At 48.5% G+C, this 25,491-nt stretch overlaps 1 protein-coding gene and 1 long non-coding RNA gene across 7 annotated transcripts in view; one reads left to right on the top strand and one right to left on the bottom strand.

The window, feature by feature from the left end:
* Positions 1 to 1,222: 1,222 nt before the first annotated feature.
* Positions 1,223 to 24,497, bottom strand: LOC143819333 (uncharacterized). Of its 2 annotated transcripts, none has more exons than XR_013224918.1 (3): positions 22,862 to 23,013; positions 4,792 to 4,960; positions 1,223 to 2,310 (listed from the first exon to the last, which is right to left on the bottom strand). It is a non-coding gene; the product is annotated as an uncharacterized LOC143819333 (long non-coding RNA). The 2 variants fall into 2 exon arrangements; XR_013224917.1 differs by lacking the exon at positions 22,862 to 23,013 and adding an exon at positions 24,392 to 24,497 and having other exon boundaries at positions 1,224 to 2,310.
* The window catches only part of CPEB2 (cytoplasmic polyadenylation element binding protein 2), a 62,965-nt gene continuing 60,600 nt past the window's right edge, over positions 23,127 to 25,491 (top strand). The window contains exons 1-2 of one of the 5 annotated variants that reach the window (XM_077300839.1): positions 23,127 to 23,228; positions 24,151 to 24,528. In XM_077300839.1, coding sequence (XP_077156954.1) covers positions 23,142 to 23,228; positions 24,151 to 24,528 — 465 coding nt within the window. In that variant the 5' untranslated portion in view covers positions 23,127 to 23,141. Of the gene's footprint in view, positions 23,229 to 23,581; positions 24,529 to 25,491 lie in introns of those variants that run through there. The other 4 variants (XM_077300840.1, XM_077300841.1, XM_077300837.1 and 1 more) reach the window with 4 other exon arrangements.

Here is a 25,491-nt window from a genome sequence, read left to right on the forward strand (position 1 = left end):
AAATCCGCCTGGCCTCAACCAGAGCCAGGGCCTTTCTGACTGTGGCCCCAAACTGGTGGAATGAGCTTTCCAACAAGATCAAGGCCCTAAAAATTCTGTAGGGCCTGCAAAATGGTGCTCTTTAGCCACGCTTTTAGCGGAACACCAGCAACGGAAGGCCTTCCGGCACCTGGACACATCCCCGTCTCCGTTACCCCCAAGCTCATGGTCTTCTCCTCACTAAATTGCTCCAATTATCTAACTGCCCAATACGCCCAAGTTGTGTTTTATGATGACATGATCCGGTACCATTACCAAATGATTTGATGCATGTTCTGTTTTACTGGTACTATGTACACCGTCCCGAGATGTCATAGTGAGGGATATAAAATGAATGAATAAAATAAAGCCAGCCGGGAGCTAGACGTAGAACTTGTGTGTCCCCCTGCGAAACCTGTGGCTCAGCAGAGGTGGCTGATCCAGCAGACCAAGTACTTTGACAAACACGTCATGGCTGTAGGTAGCCGTGTTGGTCTGATGTAGCACAATGAAATCAGAGTCCAGAAGCACCTTCAAGACCAGCAGAGATTTATTCAAGGCGTGGGCTTTCGAGTGTTTGCACCAATCTTTGTTGATCTTAAAGTTGCTACTGGACTCTGATTTCAATGCCTGTAAACAATGAGCCAAATATTCCAGTTTTCAACAAGTGTTGTGCATACATGTTATTTCAGTTGGTGGATCACGCGGCTCCCATCGTAAAAGATTATAGATGCGCATCATTATCAAGAAGCCAGACAAATGAGATGAATAGCATGTAATTATAAAGAGATGTGGTTCAACTGGAAACTTTGCCAAGAACACAAGTTGTTTCTAAACAGGTTGTGCCGGCCTCCAAGCACATGTTGTGTTGCCTTGAAATACTTCTCCTTCCCTCCTATATTGTGATCTAGCCATGCAAGTGACAAAATATGTGGTATAACTTGCTCAACCCCTTCTGAAGCCCAGCCCTTTTAGAGCTTTCTGTCAGAAGAAGAAGAAGCCTTAGTTCTTATACCCTGCTCTTCACTACCTGGAGGAATCTAAAAGTGGCTTACAAGGGCCTTCCCTTCCTCTCTCCACCACAAATACCCTCTGAGGCGGATGGGGCTGAGAGTGTTCTGGAAGAACTGCTGTGGGAACAGCTCTAACAGGACTATGAAAGAAAAACAAAAGGAACCAAAGGGCAAATCTAAACAGATATATAAAACGTCCAATGTTTAGAAAGGCCAATTATAAATATGTATTATACGTCCATCATAGAGCTTTAATGTCCACAAATACAGTCTTCTTATTAAATAATTATACACGTACAATACAATTCTAAAAACCCAAGTTATACAAAAATTATCCAAATGAGGCCAGCACAAACATCAGTCACTTGTACAAAGAATTCCATAAAGATCTTATATCTACTTATAGGGCTATTCAGATTGCTCACAAACAGTTTTTTCACACATTTCGCATAAGTAAGGTAAGTCCAGTAAAAAAGTATGCAAACTTCTGTCTTCCTAGTCTCCACATCTTGTCTTATCGCATCTTTAAGGTCGGCCCAGGAGATTCCCACCCAGCACTCCCCGGGAGACTCTCGGAAAATTCCCCAACAGATCCTGCAAGCTGTATCTAGGGACAAAAATACCAACACATCCAATTCTGATGTCTCTTATCCAAGCTGTCCTTGCTGGGAAAGGCAGTGCTCTGTTTACTCCTTGTAAATGATTTCCAGGCACTTTTTCAAGCTATCTGCAAATGGCTGTTGTTCCCAAAACCACAAACAGAAGCGGCATTTTTTTTTGTTGGCAGTTGTCAAAAAGGAAACTACAAACCCATTAAAAATTACTCTTTGTATGTCTATGGCAAGGTCTGGTCCACATTGGATTTTTTTTTAAACCCTGATATATGTTTTATTTATTTAGAAAGACACAGAAGAGAAATACTGCATTACAGTTATATGCTACAACTACTATTTGGAAGAAAGACAATATATTAATAAAACAGATTTTGCAATATCTATCCCATTCTTTCATATTGTCTAGAAATTATTGACTGGATACTTTGTTAACGCCATAGTTAATAGATACAGTCTAAAGGTCACTCCTTTTTCTTGTGATACAATTGTGATTTTTACCGTTCAATATAGTCTAGTATTGACCTCCAATTCCTTCTGGATTCCAATATTGATGGGTTGTGTATGATGAAGCGTGTTTCACCATTGTCCCAGATTCCATCAATTCGTTTAACCAGTCCGTAAGATCTGGTAATGAGTCTTTGTTCCATCTTGATGCATAAAGGATCCTAGCCATAAAGGATGCGACTGTTACCATATATATGATGAGGTCTTAATACAGTCTTCATACATTTACTACTGTTAATAACATACATTTTGGCTCCAGCATGAATTTAACTCACACTGGATGTTTTTTTTTTAAATGAATTTCAGTTTGCAGTTCAGTTTTTCTTCTGTGATCATGAAAAATAATTTTGGTCAGGGTACTATGAAATACGTTTTGGGGATTTACATCAGGGGTAGTCAAACTGCAGCCCTCCAGATGTCCATGGACTACAATTCCCAGAAGCCCCTGCCAGCAAATGCTGGCAGGGGCTTCTGGGAATTGTAGTCCATGGACATCTGGAGGGCCGCATTTTGACTACCCCTGATTTACATGAATAAAAATACATGGAGAGAGAGAGAGAGAGAGAGAGATGTATGTGCGTGTCTGCTTCCATCTCCTCCACCACTTCCTCGTCCGCCCCCCCCTTCCCTCCCCTCAGCCTGCCAACGCAGCCAATGTCAGATCCAAAGTCTGCTGCTCTGCCAGCTGTCTGGCTGCCCTCTTTGGGAGCCTGGGCCCAGCATGGCTCATTACGGCCTACAATGACTAAACACGAAATGTCTCTGTCACCTGCCTGAGCCTGACAGGATTATACCATCTGTGCCACATGGCCCAGCTATGGAGAACTGGTGAGAGGTCACGGAGAGGGGCAAACAGCCCTTAATAGGGGTAAGTGTCTGTTTACAGACATAACAGCTGACTGTCTTTAGAGTACAGCGTTCACTGTAGGAAAATGACACCCCCCCCCGCCTCTCCTGGAAAGAAAGCTGCCTGGGTAGCATGCCTTGATCTGATGTGGGGCACACACAGCCGTCTTTCATGACAGAAGGAAGTCCAGAGATCTGGGAGGAAGTCTCCTGAGGCCGTCGGCTGAGCCTTAGATATCTTTCAAAATGGATTGTGTTTGGACTCCTGTTATAGGTGGCTTAGTCAACTAAAAGTCTAGTTGATTCTTTAGTCAGGATCAATGTGACTCAATTAGGATATATCTGGAGCCACAGGGGATGAGCCACAGAGTCAAGGGTCTGCTTGCTTCTTCTCTAAGAGCGTTTTGTTTCTAGGACGAGACAGATCCATTCCTTGGCAGGTGGGAATAGGCACCTGGCAGAGCAGGGTGTGGCAGCTGGGCAGAGAGAAACTCCTTCCTCAGGCTCTGTGCTGGGATGCTTGCTCCGCCTAAGCAACCCTGGAGGGTGAGACAGCCCGGACAGACAATGCATTTTGCAGCCAAGAAGGGGCAAAATTGACAGACATCAATCTAATGCTAAGTGTTCTGCTTCTCCTAGTCAAACATACTTCCCTTCTGTGAGTGATCTTGAAAGTAGATCAAACAACCCCCTGAAGTAAATACTAAAATGCCAAATAATGTTTTGACCCTGACCTAACGCGTTTCAATCAAATAATCAGGGGTAGTCAAACCGGCCCTCCAGATGTCCATGGACTACAATTCCCAAGAGCCCCCTGCCAGCATTCGCTGGCAGGGGGCTCATGGGAATTGTAGTCCATGGACATCTGGAGGGCTGCAGTTTGACTACCCCTGAAATAGATCTTCATCAGAGATCAATTGTACAAGTGCACACAGATACAATGAACAAATGTTGACAATTTTTATAACAGGTGGAGTGGAAAAAAAATTGTTTAATCTGTTCTGCCTAATTTTGGTCCTGCCAGGTGTTCATAATAGCAGAATCCTCAGCTAGCAAATATTTCTTGATCCTCCCCTGGATACTGGAGAATCTAAAATGGACTTGCCTTCAGAGAGGCACACAGCAAGATTGAATATTTTAACTAGAAGTTGTAATATGGAAGGTAGCTGAATTTTTGGCCACAGTGCTGCAAGACAAAACTCACACCTTTAAGAAATAAGTTCTCTTATATTCCTTTAGGATGGTGTCCATACAATGATCCTCCCTCTAGTTCATTTTATTTGCAACTAACTTTTAATTCTTAGTTTTAAATGTCCTATAAATGTTTAATTTCATTCATATTCTAACTTTATCATATCCATCGTTCTCTGTTTAGGCTTTATTATTGCTATCACTATTATTCCAAGTAGTCTGAATAAATTTGATTATGTACTTGGATTACTGAGACAATGTTTTTGTGGGAGTGGCGAAATTGATACAAGAGAGCATATAATGTTCCACTGCCCTGCTTATGTAGACATTCGTAGCAACCTGACTGAACCACTCCTTAAAAAGTTGCCGGAACATCATGATGGGAACATCATGATGTAGATCGAGCAAAGAGGCTGCTAAGGGATGAGTCCCCCCAGGTGACAACTCAGCTGGCTAAGTTTTGTGCCGCTGCCATAAAATCCGATGCTCTAAAGTAGCATAATTTTAAGTTCTATTTTATTTGTTACTATGTTACTATTAAAGGTTTTTGAACTTGGAAATGCTTGTTAAATAAGAAGTTAGTTTCATTTTGGTGTGTGCAGTACCTTGCCTGAGCAAATAAGGAAGCATTCATCTCAGCTGTCATAAAGCCCACCATGCAAAGCAGTGGTTCTCCTCAGAGGAAATGATCTGTGTGGTTTGAAGATCCCTTGTAACTTTGGGAAATCTCTAGGCATCACAACCCAGAAGACTTTAATTTTGCTGTGCTGTTTACTGCAAGACAGACAAAGTTTAAAAGGACAGACATCAATAGATTTATTCTAAGAAAAGAAGCCAAAATGATTTTCAAATTAGGAATTCATTCCAATGTGATTCTTAATAATCAGCTGGACTGGGTATGCTGTCTCTTGATTCTTGGTAACCACTACACCAGGTTGGTGCAGTGGTTAGGAGTGCGGACTTCTATTCTGCACTCCCCCACATGCAACCATCTGGGTGACCTTGGGCTTGCCAAGGCACTGATAAAACCGTTCAGACCGAGCAGTGATATCAGGGCTCTCTCAGCCTCACCTCCCTCACAGGGTGTCTTTTGTGGGGAGAGGAAAGGGAAGGCGACCCTAAGCCACACTGAGACTCCTTTGGAGAGAGGAAAGCGGCATATAAGAACCAACTGTTCTTTCTCTTCAGTAATATCAGGGCTCTCTCAGCCTCCCCTCCCTCACAGGGTGACTGTTGTGGGGAGAGGAAAGGCAAGGATGTAAACTGCTTTGAGCCTCCTTCGGGTAGAGAAAAGCGGCATATAAGAACCAACTCTTCTTCTTCTTCTTCTTCTTCTTCTTCTTCTTCTTCTTCTTCTTTTTCTTCTTCTTTTTCTTCTTCTTCTTCTTCTTCTTCTTCTTCTTCAATGTTTTTCGGTTGTGAATCAACATGCTCATGAAGGTCAGTTTGATGCAGTTTCACCTTGTATGCCCTTTGCAATGTCAATGAACTCTCAGAAGGGGTGAAACTGACTATAATTTTCCTGGTCTGGCATTTGAATGTCTTCAGAGAGTGCTGGGATGTAGGCCTTCCTGCAACTCCATGGATGTGGTGACGTCCCTGTGCTTACTCCTTTGCCTGACAAGACATAGCTCCTTGTTTATGTTTTCCTTATCTTATAGATAGAAAGATCTTTAGTTCTCCAGGCAAAGTTCATTGAAAACAAGTCGGCTTTCTGTAAACTGTTTCAGAACTAGGACTGAAGGTGGATTCATTCCCTTAATGATAACATGTTTTGTTTGTATTGAAGCAGAAGCTATTTGATTACACTAGTAACATTTCTTATTTACATTTTTTGCCTCGCACAAACTCATTTTTGTTTCACTTACCACATTTTGATTACTAGCCTCCAGGTGGGACCTGGGGATCCCCTGGAATTACAGCTTATCTTCAGATTAGCGTATCCCTGGAGAAACTAGCTACTTTGGGAGGCAGACTCAGTGGAATTGGATGCAGACCATTTCTGCATTAGGAGACATTCCTCATCTTAGCCTTGCTTTAGACTTTGACTGGATGATGCAGGTTGGCACTAGGGTTGCCGCTCTGGCTGCCTCGAACTTTGGTGCTCGCTGAAGTAGCCGAAGCGCACCAGAGACCGCAACCCCGAGTGGGCACTCTGCTTTCTGCATTTGGGCTTCCCTCCCCTAATTTTCCAGGCTGTAATTCGCCGTATGCTTTCCACATTTGGGTTGGAAAGAGGCAGTCTCCCATAATGCTTTGCTACTTTCCCTGTTCCAAAAGTTGTGTTTTTGTTTTTTGGTAAAATGATGCCTGCTTGCCCCTTTCTTTTAATCATGCCCCTTCCTTTCAGGATTCCATTCCCTCCATTGCCCCCCCCTCCAATCCCAAGGAGTTTAAAAAATGTTACCCCATTATAACACTACAGGGTTGTAACAAGCAAGACTGGGGATTTGTTCCTGGAGGATTGGAGAAGGCAGACATGGACTTCTCTAGACTAGCAATCCCCAACCTGTGGGCCTCGGACCACATGTGGTCCGTCGACTAACTGGAGGTGGGCCCCAAAGGACGCCTTCTCCCCCCCCCCCCCCGGCCCTTTACAACACACTTCGGGTGTCATTGTCTCCCATCACTCCCAGATGGGACTATCTCATTGCAGAGAAACAAGCTCAGGGTTCCCATTGATTTGTCATTGTCATGAGTTAAAATTTCCATGAAAATAAAATGTTCCTTATGTTCATTGTTGTGGCGTGTCTGTATCTTATTTTGAAGGGATGTTTAAACGTTACCATAGCGATCAGAGAGCGTTAGGACAATGGTTGAGAGTAGAGGAGTAAACTACCCCCCACACCGGGCCTCAGTAAAAGGCGTTGAGTGGTCCCCGGTGATAAAAAGGTTGGGGACCACTGCTCTAGACCACCCTTCTCCCATCCATGCCAAAAGCTGGCTTTTGAAGACTGGGGCAAGGCGGTGCTGAGAAACCCACGTCTTCTTTCCCCTATCCTGTGGGAGGAGTGCAAAACAGAAACAAAGTAGGGATGCCAGCCTCCAGGTGGGACTTGGGGTTCCCTTGGAATTACGACTCATCTTCAGACTACAGGGACTAATTCCACAGAAGAAAACTGACCTTTTTGGAAGGTTGTGGCCTGGTACCCCACTGAGTTCTCTGTCCTCCCCAGGTTCCATCCTCAAATCTCCAGGGGTTTCTCAGCCTGAGTCTGGGCCCTAACAATCCTAGGACCAAATTGGCATAGGACCATTTCTATCTCGACAGCCGAACCGAGGCGCACATCCCTACGCTGGACTCAAACTGTGTTCGGTTGCCACAGACCAGCTCAGCTATTCATCTGAATCTATGTTCAGGCTGTTCTTTTCATGCTGACCAGCCACAAAATACCTGCCAAACTGGTTTGTGTCAGGCTTGCCCAGAAGCTGCAATAAACAAGCAGAGGTCACAGAAGTGGATATAGCAGCCAAGAAGAGGAAAAATGCTGTGAGAGATACAGTGATACTTCCTCACAGACTCTTGGTCGTCTTCTTGTTTGCTTTCCCAGAAACAGCATGAGCAAAGATGCTGCCAATTGAAACTGCTCCGCAGCTATTAGCATCATTAAGGAGCACTTAGATGAGCATCTAAGGGTAGGATTTTATGGGAACCCTGCATGGATTTACAACTGACATGAATGATTTGTGCTTGAACTGTCTATTCAAGCAACTGAGCAGAGCTGTTGCACCGCAAGGGATGGGGAGTGGTAGGACTCAGTCAGACTGTGTCCCAATGTGCATGTGTGAAAAGCCAGTTGTGCTGTACTGCACGGGTCACACAATGAATATGGTGGTTAGGTCAGTTGCCAACCTGTATGCGGAGATCTCCCGCTATTGCAATTAATCTCCACTCAATCAAGATCAGTTCCCCTGGAGAAAAAGGGCAACTTAGAAAGTACCTCCTGGGTCATCTAGTCCAACCCCCTGCACTATGCAGGACACTCACAACCCTCTCACTCATCCACTGTCACCTGCCACCCCCTTGAACCTTCATAGAAGAAGCCTTCTTCTGTGTCACTTCTTCTGTGTCGTCGTCCCCCCCGCCCCCATCTCATTTGGCTGCCCTGCCAGGTACTTCCTCGTAACTCTAGTAAGGTCTACAGTGAAACAGCTTCTCCAATACTGATGAATAGAACAATGAATCATGGGGGTCCCCAGTGGAAACAGGCTGGTGGTGGTCAGGTTTGGAAGCATGGCCAGGAGCTCCCCCGATGTGTTAAAATCACCCAGAAATGATGTCAGCACGATGGAGGCGATGCTCTGCTTTTGGGCAAAACTCTATGGCAGAGCAAACACTGTACCTTATGCCAACTCCCAATGCCTGCCCCCGAAATTTGCAGAGCTGGCATTTGCTGCTCTGCCCGAGACACTGCCTGCTGACATTGTGTGAAACTTTTAAGGGGGGGGGTAGGGAGCTGGCAGTTTGCCAGATACCAGCTCTGTGAGTTTCAAGGGGAGGGGGCATGTGTGGATTGTCAAACAATGGCTCTACACATTTCTGGAGGAGCAGGTATGCGTGGTGGCAGTGGGCAGCGTCCATGGCAAAGTCACAAATTCCGTTCTACAAGTTTCAATTGTGGGGGTCCCCCATATTGTTGTTAGGTGCGAAGTCGTGTCTGACCCATCGTGACCCCATGGACAATGATCCTCCAGGCCTTCCTGTCCTCTACCATTCCCCGGAGTCCATTTAAGTTTGCACCTACTGATTCAGTGACTCCAACCAGACACCTCATTCTCTGTCGTCCCCTTCTTCTTTTGCCCTCGATCGCTCCCAGCATTTGGATCTTCTCCAGGGAGTCTTTCCTTCTCATGAGGTGGCCTGAGTATTTGAGTTTCATCTTCAGGCCTTCTAAGGAGCAGTCAGGGCTGATCTCCTCTAGGACTGACTGGTTTGTTCACCTTGCAGTCCAAGGGACTCACAAGAGTCTTCTCCAGCACCAGAGTTCAAAAGCCTCAATTCTTTGACGCTCGGCCTTCCTTATGGTCCAACTTTCACAGCCATACATTACAACTGGGAAGACCATAGCCTTGACTAAACGCACTTTTGTTGGCAGGATGATGTCTCTGCTTTTTAGGATGCTGTCTAGATTTTCCATAGCTTTCCTCCCCAGGAGCAAGCGTCTTTCATTTTCTTTGCTGCAGTCCCCATCTACAGTGATCTTGGTGCCCACTTTATTAAACCCCTAAATTAGGGCAGAGCTGCCAAAGCAGGGGTTCCCCCGGCTCCAGCAGTAGTCTGGCATCCCTAATGAACTTATCAAACTAATTGTTGATAAATCAGATCCATATAAAAACGCACAAGTCAAACAGGCAAGGGTTCATACATCCTAGTCCAAAAATACAATGTCTACTGGATCATCCTTATCTACATTTTTTTTACACTCCCCAAAGAACTCCACAAGATTGGTAATGTGGGATTTTCTTTCTCCTTCTCAAGAGGTCTTTATCGTCCATTCATGTAATCAATTTATTTTTAATTACCAAATTCCGAGGACTTTGGGACCCTTCCTTCTTGCCCATTGGTCAGCCACGAAGCACATTTGACTCTCCTCCCCTATTTGTAAGCCTGAAAATAATAATAATACTTTGCTTTTGGGCTTTGCTGCTTGTTCTAAATTCAGGACAGGAGGGGACCCCACTTCCAAGTATAATTTTGGGTACTTTATCACCCTAGTTTCCTTACAACATGGCTGAACATGTTTGGGTCCTTAACAGTGAAACCCCATATGGAATTACACCCTTCTAAGTCCATTGGATTCCACAAAATTGCCTGATTCTGCACAGTAGAGCTGTAACTCGTCTTGGTTTTTAAAAACCAGTTTCTCAGTGCTTTGCCATATCTTTTGGTCATGGAGTTTGAAACTAACATCCTCTTAGTTAGAAAAAACATGTTAATTCTAATCTTTAAAATGACAAATGACATGGGCAAATAGGAGGGAAATGAATTGCTTTGCTTTCTAATTTTCAGTTTCATCACCAGGGCAATTACTTTCTCAGCATTGTGTCCCCTTCTAATGCTATAAATGCATGCTGTGTCCCTGGCTTTATTGCATCAATGCAGAAGACACTCTCAGAGTTCATTTACAGGGCATACATAGAACCAGGGGTAGGCAATGGGGGCACAGGCCCTCCACACTCTCGCAGACCTATAGATGTCAAAAATAGATGTCAGCTGTATAATGTATTGGCAGATATTGAAATAATACTTTATTATGAATTATGTAAGGATTATCTTTATCTTAATAACCAGTGACACATCCTTGCTCTTAATTCCTCTTTTTCTCTCCTTAGGATTTTCTTTTTTTTAATGGAACGGGCTTTCTGGACCTTTGCTAGCAAAACACACCCAGAATTTTAAAGTGTATCTTAAAAGTAAAAAAAGAAGACGAGGGTTATTTATCCTTGAGAAAATCTTGATTTGACATGGGAAGGAAAAAGTCCCAAGCCCTCTTATCATAAATTTCTATCAAACTAAATGACCTTGGCATCTTATGCTGTGAAGGTCTTAAGATAAAGGACAAAAGGCTTGCAAATCGCTGGCTTCTAGAGAGAAAGAGACCCACAGCTGGTGTGTTGACACAGGTGGTACTTCCATGTGTTTTTAAAAAGCTGCAGATCCCCTTTTCTACCCTCACTCTCTCCTCCAGTTGAAGAACTGGCCATGGCTGGAAAGCTGGATCCATGTGAAATGTACGTAAGGCAAATTCTCAGAATTCTTTAATTCTTGCTGTGACAATCATCCCTAAAACTACTCATCAAGTTTGCAGATGACACCAAATTGGGAGGACTGGCAAATACTCCGGAAGATAGAGACAGAGTTCAACGAGATCTGAACACAATGGGAAAATGGGCAAACGAGAACAAGATGCAATTTAATAAAGATAAGTGTAAAGTTCTGCATCTGGGTCAGAAAAATGAAAAGCATGCCTACTGGATGGGGGATACGCTTCTAGGTAATACTGTGTGTGAACGAGACCTTGGGGTACTTGTGGACTGTAAACTAAACATGAGCAGGCAGTGTGATGCAGCGGTAAAAAAAGGCGAATGCCATTTTGGGCTGTATCAACAGAGGCATCACATCAAAATCACAAGATGTCATAGTCCCATTGTATACGGCACTAGTCAGACCACACCTGGAGTACTGTGTGCAGTTCTGGAGGCCTCACTTCAAGAAGGACGTGGATAAAATTGAAAGGGTACAGAGGAGAGCGACGAAGATGATCTGGGGCCAAGGGACCAAGCCCTATGAAGATAGGTTGAGGGACCTGGGAATGTTCAGCCTGGAGAAAAGAAGGTTGAGAGGGGACATGATAGCCCTCTAAGTATTTGAAAGGTTGTCACTTGGAGGAGGGCAGGATGCTGTTTCTGTTGGCTGCAGAGGAGAGGACACACAGTAATGGGTTTAAACTACAAGTACAACAATATAGGCTAGATATCAGGGAAAAAATTTCACAGTCAGAGTAGTTCAGCAGTGGAATAGGTTGCCTAAGAAGGTGGCAGTCCTCACTGGCAGTCTTCAAGCAAAGGTTGGATACACACTTTTCTTGGATGCTTTAGGATGCTTAGGGCTGATCCTGCGTTGAGCAGGGGGTTGGACTAGATGGCCTGTATGGCCCCTTCCAACTCTATGATTCTATGATTCTAAAAGCCCCGCATCTTTCCCCAGGCTCTGAACCAATCATGGTTTAGGCTTCATGCAAATCCAAGCGACGGTCAGCCAATCAGAGCCCATAGAACTCCATTGGGTGGGAGGGGCTGAGCCAGCCTCAACCTTAAAAAGGGCAAAGATAATTTTGTCCCCCTTCAGATAGAAATGTTGTAGGTTTGGAAAGGAGCATCAGTTTTGTTATTGGGCTTTTTAGTTAAATGTTGGGAGTTGGCTCAGGCAAGAAAGTTTATTTTAATGGTACAAATAAGCATCATTTTCATGGCCCATCATTCCTAACTGGTGTGTGAGAGAAAACAGCAGTCTGGAACCTGCTGCTGTCTAGCAAAAGGGGAATCCAATCTCTCCACAGGGGTTATTTATCTGAGAGCTAGCTTCACTTTATATAGCGGAGTTTCCCACATATATTTACCTTTCTAAATACTTAATTTTCTATTAAACAAACCTCTGTTCTTTATCTCCATTGGTGCCTCGTTTGTCAAGTCAAATAGCTAAGAATCAGGGATCTCATTTGCTTGACACATAAAGACCTTGGTCTAGCACATTTGCAATAGAGGCCTAGGTGTTTTCCGCATGTGTAGGATAATGTACTTTCAGTGTACTTTTGCAGCTGGATTTTCCTGTGCAGAACAGGAAAATCTAAAGTTCACTGAAATTGCATTAACTAATGTGTGCTGAGTGGGCTGGAAGCACAGCGCTTCCATGCTACCAATCTTTATTTTGAAGCTTCTGCCCCCCTTTTTTATTTGATTGTGCATGGTTGGGATATAAAGCATTTATAGCTGAGGCATAAGTGGAGGGCTGAATATTCTTCTGCCCAGAAGCCAGTTGCCTCAGGGTCTCCCCACCCCACCCTGCCAGCTGCCTCACATGTATAGTCAGCATTCAAATCACATTTAGCCTAGATGGAGTTTCCATAGGCATGGCGAACCTCTGTATTTGTCATGCCACTTTGGACTAGCTGAAACTTTTGACATGCACACGCTTGCCAGCTGAACTTATCTCAGAGTTTGTTCCCTAGTACGCATCATAGAATCATAGAATCATAGAGTTGGAAGGGACCTCCTGGGTCATCTAGTCCAACCCCCTGCACTATGCAGGACACTCACAACCCTGTCGCTCATCCACTGTCACCTGCCACTCCCTTTGCCTTCACAGAATCAGCCTCTCCGTCAGATGGCTATCCAGCCTCTGTTTAAAAAATTCCAAAGAAACTGAAGTCAGGGAAACAGAAGTCATCTTCACAAAGTCTATTCAAAAGTAGCTATTACAAGTTCTTCATAACAGGAATCTCTTTTGTTCCTCAACCAGCACTCCCATCTTCAAGCCGTATCTTCACTTCTGTGAAGGTAGACATTCTTGTGTTTCGCAGAGGCTTCTGCCCCAGTATCTATTGATAATGGGTCAGATGGCTATAGAATTATGTGACTAGTGTGTCGTCTTCTTACCCTTCAAGAGCTCTTTTAGAGCTCTAGACTAACTTTTTGCTGTGCTCCCCCACGAGGCCAGGCACACCCTGTTCTTGTATGCAGCAACCTTTTCCATGACCTTTTTGGTCAAGTCCAGCAAGAATTTCCCTGTATTTTGGGCCACATCAATGACACAGTGATTAATAAACAGATGCTTCTGCGGTTGCTCTAAAAAGCTACTGACAAAGCTGAATTTAAAATATCTTTCTTTTATAGCTTGGAAGGACATCTTAGTTGTGACATCATCCATGTAATATTTTTTCAGACTAGCAACGAAAGAGGGATTGAATTTGCAGCCCCTGCCATGCCAGAAAACCAGCAGAACACACAGCATCCATAAATAAATAGATAAATAAATGGAACTTGATCCTTCTGTCACTGTACTGGGAAGTGTGGCTATTGGCTCTTCTCCACAGGATCAGCTCAGGTTCTTCTGTGCCAGTCAAGCCGAAGCCATTCCCACAGCTGGTGGTGCTGCAGATCCAAGATGGGATGCCAACTGCCTTCTGTATTGCTGATGGCACAGAATAGGCTGGGCCCCTGCTGTACCATGGTGACCCCCTTGTTGTGCCAACCTGTTGAGCATCCAGCCACAGAACCAGCCCTGATGTGACACTAACCTGTGGATAATAGCCTAGTATCAGATGACTAGACAGTCAAGGGCTAAAAAGAAAGTGCCTAAGGGTCACACCAATAGAACGACTAGATCAGGGATTCCCAACTAGGTAAAGAATAGTTAAGCCTCGGGTTGTAAGGCTTCTGCTCGCAACCCCCAGGAGACTTCTGAGCCATAAATGATGTAACTTCTAGATCAACAGTTCTTAAGCTGGGGGTCATGACCCCATGGGGGTTGATTGACCCTTTCCCCAGGGGTCGCTGAGGCCACCGCTGCACCGCAGCAGTGGCTGCGGCGACCCAAAGGGGGTTGCAGCATTAGGAAGGTTGAGAACCACTGTTCTAGATGATCTAGGTATTCCCCCCAATACTTCTGGTAAAAACCATACGATTGCATATAACCTGAAAGTTACATAGTTTCCAGGTCAGAAACACCCCTGCCCACTTATCCCACCGCATACATCAGCATCCGTGGGAAAGGGAGTACTTGTGGATCGCCTGTTGGAAGTGGGCAGGTGATAATCTTACATAGTCTGCATCCTACATCAGTCTTGGCTACTTTATAACGTTTTCAGCCATAGCTGGCCTAATCATCTTGTCTCTCACCATGCTGAATATAATGCACAACCCCTGTACTGCCATACATCCTTATCCCTTGTTGTTCCTCTATTTTTAACCGCTCCTAGCGGAGCGGATAAAATAATTTGTTAAGGGCACCAAAGATGGGTGATGAGGAAGAGTGCCCATAGGCCCCCTTCCTCCTCGCCCGCAGCCGCCTGCCCGCCGCCATAACTTGCCTCACCGCCGCCACGCCAGGTCTCTCCTTGCTGCGCCGCCGCCCCCTCGGCACAGCACACTACACACCCCCAGGTAGCCCGCGCCGCGGGGGGGGGGCTCCGAGCCACGCCGCACCCGCATCGGCCCCGCCGACTCCCAGGGCCCGCTCACACACCGCCCCACGGCCGCACCGGCCCCGCCGACTCCAGAGCCCCGCTAGCGCCTGCTGCATTTGGACTGCAGCAGGCTTATTTACTAGTATATTTATGAAACAGCCTAGGGGGTGGGACATGTCCGGCTGTCTAAATTGGAATAGGGCCAATCAGGGTGCAGCCAGCTTTGTCCTGATTGGCCCTGCCCCTGCAGCTCCCGCCCTCCGTCCCTGGTCTCTAGCCTCTTTGCTCTCCGACGCTTCAGTGCCTGGAGCCAGCAGCAGGTAACGGGTGAGGCCCTGGGAGAACGGGCTGGAAAAGTTGGTCTCCCTAGTTGAAGAAGACATCAGTCATGGTTTGCCAATGCCTCTGATTGTATCCAAGTCTTTTCCTTCAACTAAGTGTTAATTATTCAAAAATCTGCACTGCACAAGTCTGCACTGCAAAGCTCCCCTCCCCACCCACCACAAGACAAACTGCGGTACACAGGACTGCCTGCAAGAAAATATAAGAGAATACTCAATCCCGGCTGCCTGAAATAAGAGTCCAGATGTTTTGCTGCTGCTCTTCTTGTATGCTGCTACAATTGTGCTAACCTGGGGACAGATGTTGCATCAGGAGGGCTGGGGGCCTGGTCAGCCCCTGCAGGGCACCAGTGCCCTCCTCCTCGTGCCACCCCAAGCTCCCGCCAGCCACATCCTTTGCCCTAGCGACCTTCTGACCTCAGAAGCATTGAAGGTTCTGAAGAATCCTTATAAAGACTGGGTGGATAGTATTTGATTTGCAGGACATGATGAAGAGATCCCCTCCATCCACCTGTTCTTCTGTGAGCTATTTTTTCCCCAAGGGTGATTACTTTCCTTTGCAGAGTACCAGTGGGAGAGAAACTGCTCTCAGAAGGGACTGGGGAGGGTTTGGCTCTCCTTCTGTGAACCCAGACCACACTTGCATCCTCACCGCTCTCCAATTTAAAAAGATTCAGTGGCAGACCTGATCCTCAACCTGGCATGATACTGTGGTCGCCAACCTTCACAGGAGGCTTGGACTTCTGGATTCAGAGCTGATTTAGAAATCAAACAGTTCAGTTTCCTTACAGAGAATGGCAGCTTTGGAGGGTGGGCGTTATGGCATTGTAACCAGCTGAGATCCCTCCGTACTCCAAATCCCACCCCCAAAACTCCAGGAACTTTCCAATATGGAGTTGGCAACCCTATCTGCCACCATTATAATGCATTTGGCCCAGAGATAAGAACTTAGAAGCTTTATTTTAGGAAGAAGAAACACAGCAGCTTTCCATAGCCATGACTATATCAAGAAGACCTATGTGGCTGACCCCAAGGGAATATTTGGAGTCATTCCGCACAGCATTAATGTAGCCTTACCATTGTGTAACGCTACTTTTTTAACGTTATGCACGACGTCGTACACAATCTACAACACTCCCGCAAAAAAGCACTTTGATGTAGTGCTTTTTGGGGAATCGTCAAAAGTGGATTCCCCCTTTAAAAAAACGCTTCACTCCTGAGAACAACCTGCAACACATCCAAATAAGACATGTGCGTTCTCAGTATCGCGGTAGAAAGAATGTCCCTCCCTGACTCTCGCCCCTGAGCTTCCGGAGGTGTGATCGCCATTTTTCCCCCTTAAACCGGCGAAAGCAACGAATAAGCGAGGCTTCTCTGGCTGAAGTCCCTCCACAAGCAATTCAGAAGTGCTTAACAGTAAAACAAAGCTCCCTTCTGCAATTCTCTTTAAAGTTCCTGAGCACAATACAGCCCCCTGTTCGACACTGCCTATAATTTCGGCCAGAAATTGCACCCGTTGGGGGAGGAATTTTTTTAACTTGAAGAGCGTGTAAACGATTAAGCGCCAGCTCTTACACCAGTGAAAAAGGTCTTTCTGAGACATCAAATGAACAAATAATTCATTGCTACTGGTGTTTTGGGTTTTTTAAAAAACAGTTTTTAAAGGGAAAGGGGCTTTTCGGGAGCACGAACACAACATTTCATTGGCTGTTCTGTTTGATTGACGGCTGGGTGTCTGTTTTAAGCCACATTGTGACTCCTTCAGATAGTGAAAAACAGGATACAAACAAAACAGCTCTTCTTCTGCAGCTGGGGAAGGGCGGGAAGAAGCGTGGAAAAATATCGCCTCTTCTTGCAATTCCAGCGAGACCGGAAACTTGTGGGTAACGAAAACAGCACTGGTCGGAGAATAACTAGAGCCAAATTAAATAATCCATTGAAGATTTCACAGAGGGGGGGGGGTCCCCTTGGGGAAGTATGGACAGCGGAAATGGTTTTAAGTGTTTTCCAGTCAATTAGCTGGTAGGAAGTGATCTAAAGCTCCTGTTTCTTTTTCCTGTTACACCCTTTGAATTTTATCTCCAATACTCACTAAAAGAGCAGGTACCGTTTCTACATATACCACCCCAAGATGTCACAGTGAGAAAGAAGAAGGAAGGAAGGCACCACAGGTGTCATGCTAGGAATCACTGGATATTTGCTATAAATGCTATTGTTATGGCCCCGTCTCCAGATGGTGCCTCTGCACCACTGCCTGAGCTCATTTTGCCAGCTCCCTCAGAGGAAGAAGTGGAGGAGCTGGAGCAAAGCAGCAGGGCGCTGCTTAGAGAGGCAAGTCCTGGGTCCCAGCCAGATAAGCGCCATGCCCTCTGCACCAGCATTACCTCAGTCTGCAGCAACACCCCTGAACAGCCCAGCCTCATCTCCAGAGTGCAGGAGGGACAACGTTGGCAACACATAGGAAAAGTGCTCGGCTTAGACTAAAGCAACAGGCTAGGTGGGCTCAGGTGGGGCTGATTCATCAGAGGAAGGCTGAATGCCAGGTGCAGCCACTTGGTGTGACAGCTCAGCTTGTTCTTAAGCACAGCAGAAGTGCTTCTCAGTGTGGCTGCAACTTTGTGCACATGTCTACCTGTTGCCTTGACTGGTTTCCTGCTCCCCGACACTTCGGCGAAGCTCTGACAGATTCCCGGCTTGACCTTGGTAAAGATAAACGACAACTCTTTCGGTTCTCTTTTGGACTTCGTCAGCTAATAATTCCTGATAAGACCCGGACTTTTGACTACTCTCTGGTACGCGCTTTGAACTTGCTTGACTCGGTAACCGTGCTTGCCCTTGCACTAACCCTGCATGTGCCCGTCTAGGGCAGCACAGCTATCAAGTCACTTTTTACTGTAAATTAATTACCTCCAAAACATTTTATCATTAACAGTCTTGCACAGGTCTTGCAAACTTAAAAACTGTAGCTTCTTTGACTGAGTCAATCCATCTTCACTTGGATCTTTCTCCTTTCTTGCCGACTGCAAATTTCCCCAGAATTACTTTGTTTTCCAGTTATCTCGTTTTCTCATGTGATCAAAGAATGATAGCCTCCCTTTTGTCACTAGGAAAAATTCAGGCTTCATTTGATCTTTAAATCTACCTAATTTGTCCTTTGCGTGGTCCATCATATCCATAAAACTCTCCTCCAGCACATTTCAAACTTTCTTCCTGTCAGCTTCCTTCCTATGGCACAAATGATCTTGATCTTGATCTGATTCTGCACTTACTTTGTTTCCATTATGGATCCTGCTGAACTCGGGTCTCCCCCCACACACATACACACATTGAAACAGAAAAGTGTTCTGCATGCGATTACGGAAGCTCAGAAGGGGGGGGGGGCAAGCACAGCAGGAGCCTCTTTCTTTTCTTGAAGGGGGGAGGATGATTGGAGATAGCTGAGGAGAGGGAATAAATCCCAGAGGCATAGAATCATAGAGTTGGAAGGGGCCACATAGGCCATCTAGTCCAACCCAACGCAGGATCAGCCCTAAGCATCCAAGAAAAGTGTGTATCCAACCTTTGCTTGAAGACTGCCAGTGAGGAGGAGCTCACCACCTCCTTAGGCAGCCTATTCCACTGCAGAACTACTCTGACTGTGAAAATATTTTCCCTGATATCGTTGAACTTGTAGTGTAAACCCATTACTGCGCATCCTTTCCTCTGCAGCCAAATCTCTGCTGAGAGAAGTTGAGCTTCTGGAGCTTCTGCTGCGAGAAGTTCGGGCTTCCCCTTTAAAGGAAGACTTGCAACCTGGGACGGAGGAAGCTTTTGAACTGACGCCCTGGCCAATCAGAGCTTTTCTACAGCATTGGAGGCTTGAGGCAGCAAGTTATTTTGGGAGGAGCAGAGAGCTGCACCTTTACTCATGCCGATTTTTAAAATACCAAGGGTTATATCCACTCCAGTATATTGCGGGTAAAAGATAGGGTCACTCCGGATCAATCATGCTTGTTGTAGATGAAAAATTTTAATTGCCCAAAATCAAAATGGAAATTGCATTCAGTGTAGATGGCAGGGACTGAATCGACCTGGGATTGGAATAAAAACTCCGTGCAGACTCAGCCTTGGTTGTGACAGATTTTTACACTTAGGGGTCTTCTCTATTACCTTCATGGCTGCTCTTCCCAATCTCAATCTCTTTATGAATTCTTAGTTGCAGTTTCTCTTATCATTGATGATGGAGCCAATCATAGAATCATAGAGTTGTAAGGGGCCATACAGACCATCTAGTCCAACCCCCTGCTCAACGCAGGATCAGCCCAAAGCAGTTACTACGCTTATGTAAGCCCATCACTCGGTCAAAGAAAGATACCGGGTTGGTCTGGAAAGACCTGTTGGAGATAAATCCCTGGATCAACAAATCATCATTCAGATGTTTGCAGATTCGCTCCATTATCTTCCCTGAGAAAAATGGTTGGTTTGTGTACTCCACTTTTCTCTACCAGGAAGAGTCTCCAAGTGGTTTACAATCTCCTTCCCTTCTTCCCCCCACAACAGGCAACCTGTGAGGCAGGGGAGGCTGAGAGAGCCCTCATGCTACTGCTCTGTGACAGCAGAATTATCAGGGCTGCAAGGAGCTCAAGGTCACCTGGCTGGCTGCATGTGGAAGAACAGAGAATCAAATCTGGCTTGCCAGATTAGAAGCTGCCACTCTTAACCACTACACCACTGGCCTGTAGTTTCCTGGGTCATCTCTCCTCCCTTTTTTCAAGATTTGAGATAACATTTATTATTATTATTATTATTATTATTATTATTATTATTATTATTATTATTATTATTATTATTATTATTGGATTTCTAACCCGCTGCTCGCCTGAGGCTCATGGCGAGTGACAACATGTAAAAACCCCATAAAACCCCTAATACATAAAAACCCCTAAAAACAATCCCCAACCCACCCCACCTGATGGCGACGGAACAATCCGAGAAACCAGGGGTCACTGCTGATGTACATGTGGGGGGGGGGCGATTTAAAAAGGGGAGGCGCCGGCCTCAACCTTAAGCCTGGCAGAAGAGCTCCATTTTGCAGGCCCTGTGGAAGGATGGCAAATCCCGCAGGGCCTGCAGCTCCTCTGGGAGCTCATTCCACCAGGTAGGGACCAGGACTGGTCGAGGTCACATGCGCCTCCCGGGGGCCAGGAACTACCAGTAAATTGGTCCCCGCCGAGTGTAACGCCCTGCAGGGGTCATAAGGTACCCGGCAGTCCCTCAAGTATGTGGATCCCAGACCGCAAAGGGCCTCAAAGGTTAAAACCAAAACCTTGAACCTGATCCGGCTAGCAATCAGTAGCCAATGCAGCTGCCTCAGCACAGGCTGGACATGGGCCTCCAAGCTGTTCCTGTGAGGACCCTAGCAGCCGCATTTTGAACCAGCTGTAATTTCCATATCAGACACAGGGGTAGGCCTGTGTAGAGCTAGTTACAGAAATCTATTCTGGAGGTGACCATCGCATGGATCACAGTGGCTAGGTGGTCAGGAGACAGGTAGGGTGCTAGTAGACGGGCCTGGTGAAGATGGAAAGAAGCCTGGCCCACTACCTTCTTGACCTGGGCCTCCAGTGTTAACGAGGCGTCCAAGGTCGCCCCCAAATTCCTTGCCTGGGGCGTGATGGTAAGTTGCGTCCCAGCCAAGGTGGGTAGTTGCGCTTCCTGATCTGCTCCCTTTCGCCCAAACCACAGGACCTCCGTCTTGGCAGGGTTGAGTTACAGACGACTCTGCTTGAGCCATCCAGCTACGGCTTCCAAACATCTGGCAAATGGATCAGAGGGGGGGGGGATCAGGGCGGCCGTCCATCAGGAGATACAGCTGGGTGTCATCAGCATACCGATGGCAACCCAAGCCGTAACTCCTGACCCGCTGGGCCAGAGGGCTCTCCTCCAGTCTTCTGGCATCTCTCCAGTACTCCAAGAGGTTCTCTAGTCCTCCAAAAGCTTATCATATACCTCAAGTACTCAATTCTGCCCTAAAAATATACACATAAAAATTAGCTTTACGTGCAAGCCATCAGTATTAATACTATAGAATGTTGTTACTAAGACAACAGCTTAGAAATTGTTCTCGCATACTAGGCTAGTCCATGTAATTGTCATAAATCATGCCATCACAGAAAGGCTAACAAAAGTTACCCTTTTCAAACAATGTTGTTAAAAGGTCCTCCTCTTAAGATAGGTCTGGGGGGCCATTGCCTTCAGAAATGGCAAAGTGCCAACAGCACTGCATTTCTCTTTAGTGCTGTCACTTTGGGATTCTGTGGATGATTTTCATAAGGAACTGCCAAACACACCTTGCCATGACTACATTTGTAGCCCCAAGGATGCAGATCATTCAAACTAAATGTTTGTTGTTTTTTCCCAGGGTGCCATAAGCACTGATCAAAGACAGGAGCAGCACTCCGAGCTTGACAGCAACAAACTGACTGCTTTGCAGCACCTGAAAGCCAACGGGGATGGATTCTTACAGAACTGTTTTGCCAGCAATGCCATCTTCCCCAAGGGCAAGGCCCTTTTCAGACCTGTGGGGGCCAACCAATTCAGATGGAGCTGTCATGAATATCTGAAGAAGTGAGCAGTGACTCACAAAAGCTCATATCCCGATGCAAATATGGTTAGTCCAGGGGTAGCCAAATTGTAATTCTCCAGATGCCCATGGACTACAATTCCCATGAGCCCCTGCCAGCACAGCACTTTGGCCACCTCTGGGTTAGTCTTTAAGGTGCTACCAAACTCTTGCTCTTCCCTACTGCTGACAGACCAAGGAATGCAACAACCCACCTTGATCGAATTCAGATGGAGTAACATCCTGGGGTAACCCAAGATTTCAGCAGTCTTGAAGCAAATTCTAGTTCATTAATTAACAGTTAGACTTGTACAGCTGTAGCTTCCCTATGATTAGTTCCCACATGGCAGCAACAACATATGTGGGCCTGACTGCACGAGATCTTTCCCCCAATCCTTAGCACAGCATCCGATCATCCCACTATCTTCATCACAACGTGGGGAGGGGGGCAATCTTCATTTGTGCCAAGAAGCCAAAAAAGACCTCTCCCATCATAATCATTAGTGGTAGTCTTCAAGGTGCCCCACCATTCCTGTTTATTTCTCCCCATCCAAGGCTGCTGTGGCCTTCAGGGGACCAACCACAAACACAGCCACTGGGAGATCGATTTAATATTAACGATTGATTTGTAAATTCATTTGCACAGGAGCAAGGGAGAAGTTGTGTAATTAGTTTTTGCTGAAACGTAATGGTGGCATCTTCTCCCTGGATGCTATGGTGGCATAGCATCCACCACGTTGCACTGCCAGGGCCCGTCCTGGCCACCTGCGGCAGATGAGACGGGGTTGGGGTTGCTAAATCGAGATCGGGGGATTCCTGGGGACTTGAGGGTGCAGCATCCCTTTTCTCCAGGGGGCTTGATCTCTGTAGACTGGGGAGGAGTGAGAATTCAGGGGTTCCCCAGGTCCCACCTGGAAGTTGGCATCCCCCTGAAGGCCTATGTAGGGATGCGTTGCAGCCCTCCCGGCCCTTGCACCCCCAAAGGGCAGTCCCACCCTCTTAGCCCGGGCCCTCCCGGGGACCCCGCCAAGCGCAAGACCAGCCCCACCGCCGATGCGCATGCGCCGTGGGTGGCCGGCGGCTTCCCGGGCGCGACCCTTCCCCAGATCCTCGGCGGGGCGCGAAAAGTCTCGGCTCCTTCCGGCCACTGCTTCGCCAGGCTTCCTCAGGCCGCCGGGCGGGCGAGCAGGAGCCACCCGGGCCGGCCCCGGGAAGACGGCGAGGGAGGGGGCGGGGCGGGGCTGGGGCCTCATGAATTATGAGCGGGGAGGCGTGGCCTGGCGGGGATTGGGCGCGTTGACAGCCGCGGGGGCGGGGCCGGGATTGTGATGCGGGCGGGCGCTGACGCGGCTTCCGGGGTTCTTCGGGCTGCCGGAGGAGAGCGGCGGGGAGTCGATCCGCGGGAGGGCGGAGGGGTGAGCCGGGTCGGGCGGCGGAGGGGGAGGCGGGCCCTGGGCGGCGCCAGGAGCAGGTCGGACGGGGGCTGACGGGACGCCGAAGGGCCAGGCAGGCAGGCAGGCAGGCGGGGGGGAGGGGGCTGGACGAGGAGGCAGCAAAAGCAGCGGCGGCAGCAGCAGCAGCAGCAGGATCGCGGGTCGCCTCCCGATCGCCTTGCGGACCTTTAAATCCCTGATCGCTTACGGGGAGGCGGTGGGCGGGGCCTCGTCCGGGCGGCTCCCCAGGAGCAGGTCGCAGGTCTGCGGGCACGAGCCTCGCCTGGGCGGGGGCGCCGCGGCGGGGGGGGGGGGGAGGGTCCCGAGGCGGGCATGCCGGGCTGGGCCCCCGGGGGGCGTCCCGGGAGCCGCTGAGGGAGGCGGGAGCCCTTTCCTGCGGGCGGCGTTGGCGCTGCTGCCCTCGCCCGCCCCTCCTCCTCCTCCTGCTGCTGCGCCGGGCATGGTTGGCAGCCGTCCCTCCCGCGAGCCATTTTGAAGCGGCCGCTCCGGGAGCGCCCATGAGCCGCCTCGGGGGCTGAGCGGCGGCGGCGGCGGCGGGGCAGCAGAGGACCCTCGCCCCATGCGGCGGCGCCCGCCCCTGCGGCCCTGCTGAGCGGCCCCGGCCGGTGCCATGGAGCCCCCCTGCGGCGGCGGCGGGGGCAGCGGCCACTTGCTGGGCGGCGCCGGCGGCCTCCTTCCCGGCGGGCTGGGCTCGGGCTTCAGCAGCCTCCCCGGCGCGGACCTGGCCGGCCCCCACGCCCACGCCCCGGCAGCAGCAGGCACAGGCACAGGCGGTGGCGGCGGGCCCTCGTCCTCCTCGTCGGCCGCCTCTTCGCCGCCGCTGCCCGGCTTCGGCACGCCCTGGTCGGTGCAGACCTCGCCTCCTCCTCCTCCTCCTCCGCAGCCCCCCGGACCGCAGCCTCCGCCGGCCGCCATGGCCCCCCCGCCCAGCCCCGAGGTCTCGGACAGCGGCGGCGGCGGCGGCTTCTACGCGGGCGGCGGCGGCGGCGGGATCCCGTCGTCCCTCAACCCGGCCTTCTTCCAGGGCTTCTCCCCTCACGCCGCCGCCGCCGGGCCCTTCAGCAGCCCCTTCTCGGCCGCCCCGCCTCAGCCGCCTCCGCCGCCGCCGCCTCAGATCACTTTACCTCAGCCGCCGCCGCCGCCGCCCCAGACGCGGCGCTCCCCGCTCAGCCCGCAGCCGCAGCAGCACCAACACCCGGCCGCCGCCGCCGCCGCCGCCGCTTTCCTCCAGCAGCGGAACTCCTACAACCACCACCACCAGGTGGGTCTCCTCGGGGCCCCAGGCCCAGCCGCGGGGCCCCGAGGAGGAGGGCGGGTTGGCGGAAGGACTGGGGTGAGGGGCTATGCCAGACACCGGCCGTGGGAGGACTGTGGCCCTCCAGAGGCCCCTGGACTACGATTCCCATGAGCCCCTGCCAGCAGTTCGCCGGCATTCGCTGGCAAGGGGCTCATGGGAACTGTAGTCCATGGGCCTCTGGAGGGCCATCGTTTGCCCACCGCTGCCAGACACACAGACAGGCGCATATGTGTGTATATTGACCAGGGGTAGTCAAACTGCGGCCCTCCAGATGTCCATGGACTACAATTCCCACGAGCCCCTGCCAGCGAATGCTGGCAGGGGCTCGTGGGAATTGTAGTCCATGGACATCTGGAGGGCCGCAGTTTGACTACCCCTGATATTGACCATATTCTCAAAATATACACAGGAATTATATAGAAGATTACATGCGCTCACTTTTTAAACCTACCTGTGACTGAATGTCACACCTCTGGATCATATAAATATTATGTGTGTATATAGAAGACATGTTCTTTCCCCGTCTTTTAGCCCTTTTTAGCCACCTGTGTGGGTCGTCTTCTGTATAAATAAAACTCATTTTCTTCATTCACCCCCCCCCCCCCAATATTGCAGAAGGGCTGTATATCAGAACAGACACAGTGGAGGTTTGACCAGCACAGAGATGTGGAGGTTGAAGAAAAATGTATTTCTCTGCCTTTTACCCCAGCCCCCATAGCGCTGTCCGGTTTTGAGTAGAGGTGCTGCTCGTCCTGGGGCAGGAGGTTTATACCACTTCTCTCTGTGTGGACTTGGGGCTGGCATTCAAGGAGACCCCAAATTGACAGGATCATAAACCCAGTTTTGGGGGGGGATTTTAAAATGGGAAACAACCAGAGACAGGCTTCAAAAGTGTATGTTCCAGCTCACCCTTAGAGATCTATGTAC

Source organism: Paroedura picta, chromosome 10, assembly GCF_049243985.1.
Source record: "Paroedura picta isolate Pp20150507F chromosome 10, Ppicta_v3.0, whole genome shotgun sequence".
Lineage (NCBI taxonomy): Eukaryota > Metazoa > Chordata > Lepidosauria > Squamata > Gekkonidae > Paroedura > Paroedura picta.